The 15,482-nt window shown below is 36.3% G+C and overlaps 1 protein-coding gene across 7 annotated transcripts in view; it reads left to right on the top strand.

The window, feature by feature from the left end:
- The window catches only part of LOC145662908 (uncharacterized), a 40,992-nt gene that overhangs the window by 6,214 nt on the left and 19,296 nt on the right, over positions 1–15,482 (top strand). For all 7 annotated transcript variants that reach the window (XM_081728914.1, XM_081728910.1, XM_081728909.1 and 4 more), the window contains exon 2: positions 7,409–7,931. In XM_081728914.1, coding sequence (XP_081585040.1) covers positions 7,531–7,931 — 401 coding nt within the window. In that variant the 5' untranslated portion in view covers positions 7,409–7,530. The remainder of the gene's footprint in view (positions 1–7,408; positions 7,932–15,482) is intronic.

Raw genomic sequence — 15,482 nt, 5'->3', positions numbered from 1 at the left:
CCTTCATAAATAACACTCCAAATAAGCCATAAAGCCACGTGTGTTGTGTCGAGGTTTTGCGTTGTTGCCATCACTAAACTTATATTAACGATGGATACATTAGGCCTATGTAATAATAATAATAATATCACTAACATAACAATCATTAAAAGAATCCTATGTAGTAGTATGAACAGGAGCGGTTCAAGGATGGACTCCTAGGGAGTGACAACGAAAGATTGTAATTTTTTATCGGGCTTTTGCAGCAATGGTGCCTGTACATCGGGGGAGGGGACAACTTAACATATTTGGTTCGTACAAACGTTATCCTTATGGAAGTTATACGATATTAACAATATGCTATATCTATTAAGAGTAAAATAAGCACATATTATGAAGCTAATGATTGATTTCTCTTTTCCTTATTTCATATGCAAATTGAATAGAAATGAAATATTTCAGTTTAACGTTCCACAATTATGTCCTCTAAGCTAAGGGAGACGGAAGATTAAGGCAAGTGAATGATAATGGAAGAATTGGTGGAATGAGAATGTGGGAAAAACAAGAGTACTCCGAAAAACCCGACAACACGATGTTGTCTACCACAAACTTGCTTGGCCACAGATCGAACCAGGGACGTCACACACAAAAGGCAAGCGCTCTACCACTTTTTTTTTTTTTAATTAACTGATCATGCCTCAGTTTCCCGAGGAAAATCTGCAGGAGGAATTATTTCCTTTGTATCCCACGATCTCCACATGTTTTCTAAAGTAGCAGCCAGCTATCAATAAAATAACGAAAACACACGCACACATACAGTGACACAAACGTGAACAAAAGTAACGGAAACAAAAAACAACGAATAAGTAGAACTACGAAACCAAAAGTAACGAAAGAACTAGATATAATAGGACCTGAAAATCAAATAGCAACACGCACTGTCTTTCTGCCAAAACTAAACTGAAGAATCAGTAAGCAAGAGGGTGAAAATTGCAACATCGCTTTCTTTTTCAACAGGTCAACTGGAGGGCCACCCTCAACTGGAAGCACTTGTTGAATTATCCCTCGGATGTAACAAAGAAACATGTGGCTTTTTTCAATGGTGTTCCGCTTCCTTTGTTGCCGCCTGGGGACGATTTGAGCGGCCGTCGTATATATATATGTATAGGTTTGTGACTGAAATTATCCTAGGGGCCGCGGTGGCTCAATGGTAAATTTTTCACCTCTAGTGAATAGGGTCCCGGGTTCAAACCATGCTTCCGCCAAGTGAACCTTGTGGTTGAGAAACACCCTGTGCCTGGGTTTCCTCAGGGTTCTCCTGTTTCCTCCCACTTTCTTCAATCCACCATTTCATTCATTTCTGATCATCACCGTCTCCTTTAGCCTAGCCGGCATAATCGTTGAACGTAAAACTGAAAGATTTCATTTCATTTTATTTTAATTTTCCGCTAACTGTCTTGCAGACACCAATTGTGGCTTTCTTCGAGGTGGTTGAAACTTGGCGAGCCTAGTTTAAGTTGACCCAGATTTACTGATGGACATAAAAACATCGTGACCAAATCTATAAAATATATTTTATTAACTTATTTTACGAAATCACCCATTGCCCTCATTTCCAGTATGTAACTTTATGCCATCAAGACCTATATATAAACGTAACATCTGAAATATAAGCATAATTTATAAAACTATTACACATCCTACATAAACGTTACCTAAGTAAAACATAAAACGATATTTCAATATTAAGAGTCTTCATCCCGGTGAAATTAAAATACCGCTAATTTTACAGTAATTATGTGATATCTTCAAATAGATAAAAGATAATCGCAATGTGGAACAAGTGCGCCCTAGACAATATTATTTTACATGAGAAACCGTTATCACGACTCACTTATCTGCTTTCGATTTCGAGCCATTTTGAAAATCGGCATTTAATTTCGCGTTTCTAAACAGCTGAAAACGGAAAGCCGCTAGGTGTCTTGTGATAACGGTACCTCACGCAAAATAATATTGTCTAAAGCGCTCTTGTTCCATATTTCAATTATCTTTTATCTATTTGAAGATATCACATAATTACTGTAAAATTAGCGGTATTTTAATTTCGGCGGGGTGAAGACTCTAAACTGCTCAAGCTTTTCGCCGGTCTCCTTGTCCACTAGCTACCTGCCGTCGATTTTCTTTGGTCCCCAACCACTTCTTCACTAAACTGTAGACAGCTTCGATTGCTAATTAGTCTAAAATGACCTCTATGCCCTCTTTTATGATTTATTAACCTGAAGAATCAAAATATTGATCTTTGCATCCCTTGAATCTTCTTTGACTTCCCTAGCCGAACTTTGTCCTTTCCTGTGACCTCGTAGGATATCTGTCAATCTCTTCGAACTGTGAGTCACGTTTTCGGATGCCAGCAAACGTAGATAAGTTTCATTTTCATTATTCCATTGATAGACATTCAATACAATCAACATCGTGTCAAATATGAATAAACTATTTTAGTAACTTTCTTTCAAACATTTCTTTCCAAATTATGTTTTACTATTTCATTAAAACATATAATAAAAACGAAGCATCTCAATATATATATATATATATATATATGGGTGATTCCACGAAAAAGGGAAATTTTCAGTTGGAAATTTTTTGTTTCGTTGATGGTCGCCTATTTCGAAAAAAATATCAGATGCACTTACTACCACTAAGTACATGTTAATTAGATGTTCAGCAGAGCTGAATCGTTATTGGTATAGTAAAATAATAATAATAATAATAAACTTTTCAGCACCCACGGAGATGAGTCCACAGGCCACGGAGTTGAGATTAGTTAACACGGAGTTGAAAATTGCTGTGGAGTTGAGAAACGTGATACATCTGGGTGATAAGTTTTGGTTTATAAGTGATTAAGCTTATAATTTACATAAAAATTTAAATAATTTTCCGATAATTTTTGTAAGTTAGAATTATTCTCGTTATGTTGAATAAAATTCTAACAAACTAGATGACACGTAATTTGTTATACAAAAATAATCCAGAAAATACTGCAAACATACGAAAATATATCTAATGAAGGTTCCAAAATTGAGTATATATATGAATATGTGACGTAAATAAGAAATACACATACACTTATCGAATGTTGAAAAATTATTGCGCTTTCAATATGTTGACTATCATATGGAGAGAACAGACGTTTCACATAAGCTTACGAAACAAATGTAGTTGTCACTAAACCTGTCTATTGTCTACTTTATTTGTTTTCTGAGCTTATGTAGACCGTCTGTCTTCTCTGTGTGATCAAGTCAACACGTCGAAAGCGGAATACTTTTTCAACATTTGCTAAGTGTATTTGTATATTTGGTATATATACAAGGTGTTTCAAAATAATACACACATCGTTTGGGAGCTGATTCCTGACACCAAGGTAAGACGAAAAGTATAGACAACCTGGATGCACAAATGCTTCCTTTCGGAGTTATAGGCTGCCGAAAACATGAAAAAAAAAAACTTTAAAGGTCCATAGCTCCAAAACTATGAAACCTGCCGTAATCGGGTCACAACTTCACTTAGGAACTAATATGTGTGCTATCCAAAAATATGTTTCAAAATCCTGAGGTACTCACGAAGCAATTTTTATAGAGGGAATTTGGCTCGGGCATATAATCTAAAGTTCTCACCAACTACTTCTATAAAAGTTGTTGTGGAATTACCGCAGGATTCTGAAACATGGATATTTGGATAGCGCACATACTAGTTCCTAAGTGAAGTCTTGACCTGACTACGGTAAGTCCCATAGTTTTAGAGCTATGGACCTTTAAAGTTCATTTTTTCACGTTTTCGGCAGCCTATGGAAACGAAGCATTTGTGCACCCAGATTGGTATATACTTTTTGTCTTATCTTGGTGTTAGGAATCACCTCCTAAACGCTGTCGGTGTTGTTTTGAAACACCCTGTATGATGAACACTAAATGACAGTGTAAGGCACTCATCATTTCTGTTTTCTTTGGATAATTCGATGCTCTTTGTTAAGTAGCCCACATTTTTCACTTCAATGAAGGAAATGTCTTGAGGAAACAGGGAAGGGCTGTTCTAGTCTACACAGAATGTCAACTGCCAACACTTTTTGAACGTCAGGTTTAGTGGGCCAGAAGAAATTCCTCCCGATCCACGTCATAAAATTGACTGTCCGTACATTGCCCTCAGACTCTTCGACAATTCCTGAAAAGAAAACAACTAGCTGATCATAAGATAAGATTTAGTAAGTCCTTGTAATCAGAAGTTTTGGCCAAATAATAACAGAAGCGAGAGTTTTTAGAGTGCTTTTAAAAGCTAAATAATAATTTGAATTTTACGGGGGTACCACTCAAAGTATATAACTGCAACTCAGTCTTCAATTTTTGGTGGATTGTCATATGTTAAACCAACTTCACAAGAAATGTTTACATCTGAAGAAATTGTTGCCACTGATGGAGGAGAATAGTAGTTAAGTTGCCCGAAATGGAAATCAATGCAGATATCTCCTGCTAGATACGTGAAACACGAAAGAGAGCGGAAATTAAGTACTTGTGGTGTTGTGCTACACCATGTTACTTGATGTACTTTTGATGTTCCCACAAAACGTTTCGTGGTGAGAGGAAGCTGCTGTTCGACAGATGAAATTTCTTCCTTTGAAACAGTGTATATCTTGACATTTCTGCCTTGTTTTCTCATTTGTTCAATGTCTACATCATATCCTTGAGCAATAAGGCATTCTGCGGTTCTTTCAAGAATGGCCCGACCCCATCGGGAGCACTTTTCCCATGTCCAGTTTCGGAGTAGTTCTATGTAATATTCTTGCATTTTATAATTGATGATGACAGGTAAGTAGCAAATTTTTCAGCAACTTGTGCGGATTTTTCCTTTCGTAATGTTCTCTTGATGATGGTCGCCACCTTTTTTTTTCTCTTTATTCTTTGCTCTCTTTCGGATAATGACAATATGCCTTTAATTTTTCCTTCTTCCTTCCTCTTTCTCTACCTTTCTCGTTCTCTCCTCTTGAACTCTTCATACTTAACAGGATCATTCCTGATTACCAACCGACGTTTCTTTTCGGCTTTCCTCTTTCTTTCTAGGTTTTCCTTAATCGTTTTCTCGGCATTTTAATCTGATATGAAAAAAAAAAACTTGTAACAAATGTTACTTTTTATAGAGTATTACACAAGAAACATTTAGAAATATAAGAAATTCATTGATATTGAAAGATTTTGATGAACAGTTCTTTTTTTTTTTTAAACACCTACGTACCAAATTGTACGTACCGAATTTATTTTTTCGGAATTTTTAATAAACTTCTATTGAGACTCATATGTGACAAATAATGAGTTGGAAAAAGTTACAGATTAGTTAAGAAGAAATAATCCAATATCAATCAATCAATCAAGAGAGGAAATAAACCAATATCAATTAATATACGCACCTGCTTTCCACACACAAATATATTTTTCTTATAGCTTCTTTAAAAGCTTTTTGTTGGTGCGCATAATACTTATAGCTCGAGAAGTCAATAAGTTAAAAACAGACACATCTTGACTTGACTGAAGTTTTACCTCCGGCTACATTACAGCCTCAAAACGAACTTCCGCGAAACACTCCTTAAATGGGCTAGAACCCACCAGCCGGCGTTTGAGTGTGAATAACACGGGGTCAGCGTGTTGGCTTCTACGGCCGTTGTGATAGTCTGCGCGATCAGGTTTTAGTGCATCTCTACTCAAATGAGTGTTTCTATTGCCTCACTGTGCGAAGTAAACACAATTAATTTTTGAGCTTCCAACGGGAAACAAACCCAGAACCACGCACGAAAGGCGAGCGTACTAGTCACTAGACCATAAACGAGCTTTATTTCTATCAATATGTTGAAAGAATAAATATTTGGAAGAGCATGTGCATAACAAACACTATAGGATTATCAACTCCGTGAACTTGTCTCAACACCGTGGATTCCTTAGTTTTCAGGTGGACATGGAGTTGAGAAAATTGAATATAATTTACATTTACCGGCACACTTTTTAACCAGTACATGTGAGTAATTGTGTACGGATTTTCTACGTTAAGGCGTAGGTTTCTCAAGGGAAAGAAGGTATATACCATACAAATACATTCAGTAATAAATACCACGGTGTTGAGTAACAATTAATATACGCACCTGCTTTCCACACACAAAAATATTTTTCCTATAGCTTTTAACACATGCACACAACTTTTTCTGTTCTTCAGTCAAACATGTCTGCCTTGTCTTCTTGTGGGTGTTGCCAATGTGGACGTCCATGCTATCTGTTGAGAGCAAAGACATTTTTTCTCATGCCATGGAGTTGAAACGAAATAGAAGTGACAGAAACGAACCATAGTCAAGCTTTCTAAAATAATCGTTATAAAGATTTACTTTTCATAAAACCGAAACATTGAAGTGTTCTCTTCCATTTAATTACCATTAAATGATGTTTGATTTGCGACTTCAGTTGTAATTTATTGATTAAAATCAGTCAACTGTACTCTGTGACTGCCCACGGTGTTGAGAAATCTGGGTAATAATTATTTTTTTACGTATGTTTCGTGTTACATTTGCAAACTGTTATACATGGCATACCTACTTTGTGACGGTTACTACCAAACAAAATAAAAATGAGGTGATTCTTTCTAATAGTAGTTTGAAGAAATGCCCGTGACAGAAAATTTCCCTTTTTCGTAGAATCACCCATATATATATATATATATATATATATATATATATATATATATATATAATAAGCACAAAACTTACACAAGATGAATATCCTGAAATATTAGAAAAATACCGCAATAATAAGCTGGATTTTTTTACTAAAAGTATAACAGTAAAATATTGAACGATCTCCAAATCGGTAAAACTGTAAAAACGTAACGGTAAAATGCATAGTTCAATCGCAAGCTGACTATCAATTACTAGAGCTAACTTTGTTCCTTTTACTTCGTCATATATGTATTCGTTAGAAGTTATCATTATCAGCAGGCAAAGGCTTTGAAATAGTGGTACTACTAAATCTGTTTGACGACTGGGAAACATTTCGTTTGGCGAGAAGTGAGATAGCACTTGATTACATGCTAATTTATGTTCAGAAAGTTATTGGCAAGTCTAATAAATGAATAAATTCCTTATTTGTTTCCCAATTAAGTTCGTATAACATGATTTCTGCACGCAACAGTGTTAAGTGAAGGCTAACTAATACAATTAGCAGAACGAATGGCAACTATTTATAATCAGTGTGAATTTCAACATACATAAATATATGCAATCGGACTATGAATTACTAAGCATAAGTAAATTTCTAGCCTAGATTCTTTGAGTGTATTTTAATACCTTTAAGTTTAATTCTCATGTCAAACATTAATTATTTGCTTCTCTTTATTCATTTTTTAGATTGCGAACTAATGGGATTGTCGAACTCACCTCAAAAGAAACAAAGTAAGTCTCGCAACTTTCAAGGCAAAACTGCACCGCCTTTTATTAAAAAGTTCATAGTTTTATGAGTTACTTTCATAATGGAAGATGAAAACGAAGTGCTAAACGAACCACCGACAGTAGTACGCGAAATAGTTCTAAAAGTGGAAGAAAGTGAATCTTTAGATGACAATGGAGTACCTCTGGTAAAATGTGAATTTGAACAATCAGATTTCAAGCCAAGCAGAGAAGAGTTATCGTCGCTGTTTATAACTGGTTATCTATCAAACTATGGAACCGAAGCACCTTCCCAACCTCTTATTTCAGATACTCAAATAGTGAAGTCGGAGCCTGAATGTTTGCACAATGAAGAATGTTTACATTTATATGAAAATGATTTAAAAACTGAAAGTATAGATATAGTAGAATCATCTTACGAACCATCACCAAGTGACACAATACAAGATGAATTTGATGGAGTAACTATGGATGACTTCCAGAGGTAACATTTATTTTGATTTATGTGTATGTCATAGTAATCCAGTCGGAATCTGGATAGAATGTGAAGTTACATTTCGTATTAGACTTGTGTTATATCGAGGAAATACATATAACTCGATATTTCTTTCAACAAAGGCGAAATACTACAATATATATATATATATATATATATATATATATATATATATATATATATATATATATATATACGAAGACTGATTGGAAAAAAATGTACAAATGTTTTTATGCCTTACTTATGAAACAGCTGGAAGATCAACACACCTAAGTGTAGAGGGCACTCAACATAAGTCCTCAATGTAATAATATTATTCTTTTTCAAGCAGTTGTCACAACTGTAGATGAAATTTTCTATGCCGATTGCACAAAAATCCGCATCAAGTTCTCGTTTCCACCGTGAAGCAGGGGTTTTCACGGTATCACATGTCAGATATTAATAGTCAGTTACGCTCTGCTTTATAGCAGAGAAAATGTGAAATTTATTTGTGCCTAGGTTATGTCTGTAGGGCGTGCTCTAGTCGTTCCCAGCGTAAACCCTGAATACACAGCAGGCTTTTGTGTTGACTGGTGTCTCTCACTATCATTCAGAAGAATCATGGCAGCAGAGAAGGTAACGATCTTCTCGTCGGATGGTTCTCCGTAACGTTAGAAATGTCCTGCAATATATAATAACATTCACAGTTTCTCCCTGTCTCAAATAATCGATCAGCAGCATATGTAATACGTCCCAAAGAACACAATGCAAAAATCTTTCTTGGACGAAGCAACCATTTTAATTTCTTCTGTGTAGTAAATGCATACTTTATTCCATGGATGCCTGTTGCCGTAATAAGATTGAAGAAAATTGTTCCCCTTTGCTACGTAACGGTACAAGATATTCAGCGACGTCTTTATTATGATTTATACTTATGGTCCTCGCATACTGCCCATTATCCCATTTCGCGCACATTTTCCTATACTTAAGGACATTAAACACAATGCTCTGTATACTATTACATGGTAGTCCCAGCACTGCCTATACTGAGAGAAATGTTCTTCTATCCACACAAGCACAGTTCACACCGCTAGTTTAGGTATTTAGTTTACCGTTGTGTCCAGGGTTGCAGTTAACTACTGGTCCGTCCTTTGAAGGCACGATATTACCTCGCTGCATCTTGCATGAAATTGTGCTCTCTACAATCTGCCTATGAATGTCAGCAGGTGTAGTGTTTTAGTCCACAAGAATCACACCACTGATCTCACTTCTACTCTTGACAAATTTTCCAGACGAATTACCATTCTAAATGTGTGCTTTTCAGATATACATGGTCAGAATTTGAAGTTCTCAAATCTACAACAAGAAAACATTTTATTAATCTACAAATCCATTTTCGTTAAGTTACAGTGAATAATATAAAAGTTATATGCTTTATATTCTTTATTTCCGATCATCTTTCGTGTGTGTATAAAAATACATGCTATTCAAAAATTTGTTTCAATTCTTGATTAGATTCAGTTGAAACAATTTCGAGTAAACTAAACCCACACATTGGATTCCGCGTAGAGCAAATTGCGTTGCTTTTCGTAGTGCAGAAGAAAGGGATTAGGACGAAATATATCTGAAGTTAACATTTATCGAATGGGAACAGAGAATATTATAATAACTAAGTATAAACAAACTAACTATCTATTGTATATCCGAATTCAGTATGTAAATACAGTTATATCTACGTAGTAGACTTCTGTTAGTGATTTTACAGCTTACGTTATTCATACTTACTATTTTTTTCATTTGTTATTTCCTTTTCAACACAAGTCTAATACGTAATAGAAGTAGCAAATTGGATGATGTGAAGTAAAATAAGTTGTTCACGGCTATCCATATATCATGAAGATACATAGGGTCTTTTAGAAAGAATAATGGGGCTTTTGCACAGGAGCGATGGCACTTGGTTGATTGAATAATGCACAATTTTGTTTGGCAAGTGAAATAGTTTGCTGCTTCGTCACTAATAGCTTTCGGCAAAGCATGAACGTCGCAGTAGGATGATTTTCCGAAAGAAGTGGAAGCGCAAGCTGAAACATGAATAAAGCATTGAATGAAAAGGTTGAAATTGTCACTGAGCTCACGTCTAATTGATTTGTTATTATCGGCGAGTTAAATAGTAACTTAACGTGGTGCTATGTGACGTTTAATGTACTGAAAATATCTTCGTGAACAAGAACGATGAAAACGGTGTAGAATATAGCCGTGTTGGCTGATGAAACACAAATCAGTACTTACCTCCAAAAAGTTAAGACGCTAGAAACCACATCAACGTACAATATACGATGATTTTACAAGTAATTTGATTAAACAGGTAGTGTGACAAAATACATTTTACGGTCAGACCATGTGTTAGAGGAACCATCAAGTTCACAGAAATCATTTGTATGCCGGGAGTACCCAGTTAGGTCTTCCACCCAAGACAGTCATAAGAGTGTGTCGTAATGTGAGTGGTGCATACATACAAAAGCACTTAAACATGTTGTTTGTTACAGTTTAGTGAATTTTGGTTACATTACGTTTGTTTATATTGTGAATAAACTACTTAGACAAGATGGTGTATATTTCAACCACCCAATTGTCATCACTCCGGAGAAGCAGACTTACGAAAACCCCTAAGTATCGTTTCTCGAGGCCCTGTATATTGTTGATGTACTTTCAACAAATAGTTAGTTGTGTCGGTTTGGAATATTAGATCATTTAAACATTGAGTATTCCCGAACACTCAATACCATTATAGACGTTTGTGTTTTTACAAATGACAGAACGTCAGATTATTACATATTTGGAATCTACAATTACGTAAACGTAAGGAGATGATCGATATTTTTTATAAATTCGTTAATGGTCTTTTTTTCATGATTCTCTTATATATGACCGGCGGGAGCTCATGTGGTTCGGATTCCACGTTAATCAGTAGGTCCACGTATCACATACTCTCGCTGCTGAAAGGAACGCTAAACTAAAATCAACTCGACTCTCATATATGAGGGAACGACGACCTACCTACAAATACTCGCCATAGAGGTAGCTGAAGAACTTGGCAGTTAGGGTGCTTTTTTTTAAAAAAAAAAATGTTAAGTATTTTATTCCCTCTTATTATTAGATCTTGTGTATAATTTTTTTAGTCGTCTTCTACTTAATTTCTGTTTCGTTTGGTCAGTAAGAATTTTGATTTTTGGGATATTGTTTTGAATTCATTCAGCTATTAGAAATGTTTTGAATAATTACAGTGAAAGTTCACTTAAAGACGACTAGTGAATTACTTGGGTTACACAGCTCAGAGCACTATGGGAATATTATATATAGATCTAACAATGCTTTAACAAATGAGAAATATCAACTTCCAACACCCTAGGCACTCTGTATCGTGTATTTATAAATGGGTCATTTAGTAGCTTCTATACGTAGAAATCATTTGTCAATACTTAGTTAACAACAACGCATAAAAACTATATATATATATATATATATATATATATATATATATATATATGTGTGTGTGTGTGTGTGTGTGTGTGTGTCATTTCAGTAAGATTAGAAAAATAATTATTTATTATATAACATGTTTCGGGAGACCACGTCTAGCTAAATACCATTATAGAGGTTTGTGTTTTTACAAATGACAGAACGTCAGATTATTACATATTTGGAATCTACAATTACGTAAACGTAAGGAGATGATCGATATTATTTAAAAATTCGTCAATGGCTGTGATGTCAATTGACTCCAAACTTAATGTTAGAGCATGAAAGTGCAGTCATTTTGGGAAATACCAAGCTAAGACAACTTATTTTTCTACTATTGTACGCTTGGAGAAGGACATCAGGAACAAAAAACAATTATATAACAAAAACATTTTGACAAATGTGTTTTGTGGAGAAATGTGAAAGCAAGTGTCTTCCCGTAAATGTCCCTGAAAGTATTATTTTATAGCCAAGAATGCACTGATTCTGGAAAAGAGAAAGCGAAATAACAAATGAGGTATGTATAAAAAATACTAGAGTTTAAAACCAGAGGATTCATTTTTTCTGTTCAGTTCGTATTGCTCGTATTGTTAAGTCTTAAACTCTAGGGCAGGTAGTCAGACTGTTATTGATCACTGTAGTATCGCGATCATATTTGTCGTCGATCTTGGTTGTCATCGATGGGCCAGAAAATGTAAGTTGTATATTGCATTTTTTTCTATTCTTATGCGTAATTATGGCAGAGCAGTACATATCAATTAAAATCTTCGAAACCGTAGGTTTTTAATAAGCCCAGAAAGCTACTCTTATAACATTTGTTTATAAGTATGTTGCTTATAAATTGCCTTGTTTTTGTTGATCACGATGTGTAACTGTAGTTTATCAGAGTATTACATCTCAGTGTGACGATCATGAGATAGTCTAGGTTAATTACAGTATCATTGTGTTTAATTAAAGTATTATTTTAACCTCTGTATTCCCGTACTAGATTAAGTGACAGCTATTAGATTTATGGATACTGATTAATGTACTACCGAAGGCAATAGATAAGTTCCTATGATTGTTAAATCGTCATTTCACCCATTGCTCTACTACTAAGTACCATTTTACTTGAGATAACTACTATCTCTGCTATTGAACTTGTGCTTTGGCTCCCCGAAATGAATAGAGGGATTATGATTGTTATGCCTAGATACGTACAATTGTGTATAATGCATATACCTTGTTCTTGACTTTTGTGGTTCACTATCAGTGCAATTTGCGGTTATTTTTTGTTTGTCAGTTTAACTATTTAACATGGTTACTACACGGTCAAAAAGTAGATCTACTAGTACTACACCTGTCTATATGACCCTGCATTCAGTCTCCTTAGACGTATTCTCCGATAGACCTTCCGAAAGTGTTGACAGATTTTAAGTTAATTTTGAGCGGTTAGCCGAGATCAATGCGTGTCCATAGATCGGATGAAAGCTATCTTTCCCTCTTCTCTGTGATCCGCCTTTGTATTGGTTTAACACGCAGGAAGAGTCTTTACGTGCCAAAGACAGGGCGGGCTTGAAAGCAGCTTTCGAGGATCACTTTGGATCATGTGAAATTCGGTTGACTGCACTAAATTTCTACAAATCGCGTGTTCAGTCCCCGGGTGAACCACTAACTCATTATTTATTTGAAAAGAAGTTCTTAGCGGATAAGTATAATCCCAGCCTTCCTTTTACGGATTTCATGGCAGATGCTGTAATTGCGATGCTCCCTTTACACATGCATCACTTCTCCCAAAGGACATTTGCGAATTTTGAGACTAATTAAACAAGCGTTTACGAGGTAGAAAGTTGATTTCCTACTGCATCAGCTCATTGTGGACAATCAACGAGTTTTTGCATGCGACCCTCAGCTTCCCGCAGTGGCGTCGCAAGCCGCTGCCACCCCGACTTCCCATCATGCTGTCTCTTCCCTGATAGTTCAAGCAGATTCATATACAGAGATTATTTAAAAGTTAGACAATTTACAGCTACAGTTTAACTCGAAGAAAGCAAATGTTCATTTTGCAGAGACTTCTCCTCTCCTCTTCTCGCGCACATTCTCCCTCTTATCAGAAAGCTTGCCATAAAGGCTAGAAATCGTGACAAATGTTCGCAGTGCAATCACCGGTGCTACAAGCCTCCGCACAAAACCCTACCGAAACCAACAAGAGAAACAAGGAATCGAACTCAGTTTCAGCTAAGCAGACTAAACCGAAGCCACAGAAGAAAAAATAATAAGACTTCTAATGGTTATAACAATTATCAGGCAAACTATGGGTAACTTCCTACGGCATACCCTCCGTTTGCTCCACCCTACCCGTATTACGGACATCCACACCCACCCATTATCTTTCCCCTTACCTCCACCCCCGTTGGCCCCCACCACCTCAAACTTCTGAATCAGTTTTCCACCCAAACAACTGAATTTGACTCAGGAGCCTTCAGCTCCTGAGACATCTCCTTCACTCAACCCAACCGCTTAATCCCAACCATGCAACCTCTTCTTCGACCTCCCTCACTCTACCATTCCACCCGGAAGGTCAATTGTTTTACGTTCAGGGTTCGCTAGGGAACGTAAAACGGTTGATACAGGTGCGAAATCTCCCTTTTGCCGTGGACAGCCTTACCACGAAATGTGATTATTTCCTTTACAAACTATGTTGTATGGCGTGAGGGACAAACCGATGTCCCTCAAGTATATAGCATATATCCAAATTAATTTAGCTGGAAAATTGTGTGTTTTTGTTTCGTCTCATTCCTATTCAAAAATTTCCAATTATTTTGGCTATTAATTTTTTGAAAACTCATCAAGCAGTAACCGACTATCAGAATAATACACTTACATTGCGTTATTTTGGCTGCCCTGAACCAGAACAGGGATCACCCAAAGGCTCAACCCAATTACCTCCTGCAGTTGCTTCCCAGGTTCATACCAATAAACACTTCACGTTGGTTTGTAAACAAACGACAACCGTTCATCCCTTTCTGTTGTCTTCATTCCACTCAATATACTGTTAGGTGTTAATTTTAGCTGTTGATATACATACTCCAATCAACAGCAACTTAAAACGTTACTTTATTGCTTTTACTGTAACTAGCACAGACAATATAGCGTTTTCCGTCGTAAATCATTCATCTACGCACAAACGCTTTCATAAGGGAACGCCTTTGGCTATTGCGTCTGTACTACCAGATATTCCAGAGTCGCTACAGGTAAACACAGTGCGTAAGCTGTTTACACCAACGGATGAGCATGTGAAGGAAAAAACGAAACAACGGCTAGCTAAAATTGGTCATCTAATATATCCAACGCGGTTTAACATTAACAAAGATCTTAGCACACAACAACAGAAATTAAAGGATGTGTTAAAAAAAAATACGCCAGCGTTTTTAAGTAGTCTGATTCTGATTTTTCTCACATTGAAGCTTATGAAGCAACTTTAGATTTACAATCCAGGGAACCTTTTAGATCCCCTATGTTCACTGCGCCACACGGTTTGCGCCCTAGGGCGAAACAACAAATTCTTAAACTATTAGAGATGGGTATCATAGAACTTAGTAATTCTGCAAATAGAAATAATATTCTAGTGGTTCCCAAACCTCATTCTGAGGACCTTGGTGTTTGGACCTCAGGATGCTCTACCTTGCTTGCTACCCAATTAGGGATTCCCCGGCTAAAATGGCGAACATCATTGACAACCTCGCCGACGCTACTTACTACTGTTATTTCGATTTAACCAAATCCTTTTTCAAGTCCTCCTTGATCCGAATGACCGTGCATTCACAGCCTTTTCAGTTCCGCCCTTCAATCTTAAGCATTCAATGTACCAACTCACAGCCATACTTATGGGACATGTCAACAGCACATAATGCTCCAGCGCATTTTGCGCGACGTTTTCGAAAATGTAGATCTCACTCACCTTACGATGTATGTAGATGATATGTATCTTTGAGCACCCACTTTGGAGGAACTTCTACTGAGTTTGGAAAAAGTTCTAGCCAACAGAAATATTCCGTCTTG

This window comes from Thermobia domestica, chromosome 10 (genome assembly GCF_964235325.1).
Source record: "Thermobia domestica chromosome 10, izTheDome1.hap1.1, whole genome shotgun sequence".
NCBI lineage: Eukaryota > Metazoa > Arthropoda > Insecta > Zygentoma > Lepismatidae > Thermobia > Thermobia domestica.
This window is presented reverse-complemented; position numbering and strand designations above follow the sequence as displayed.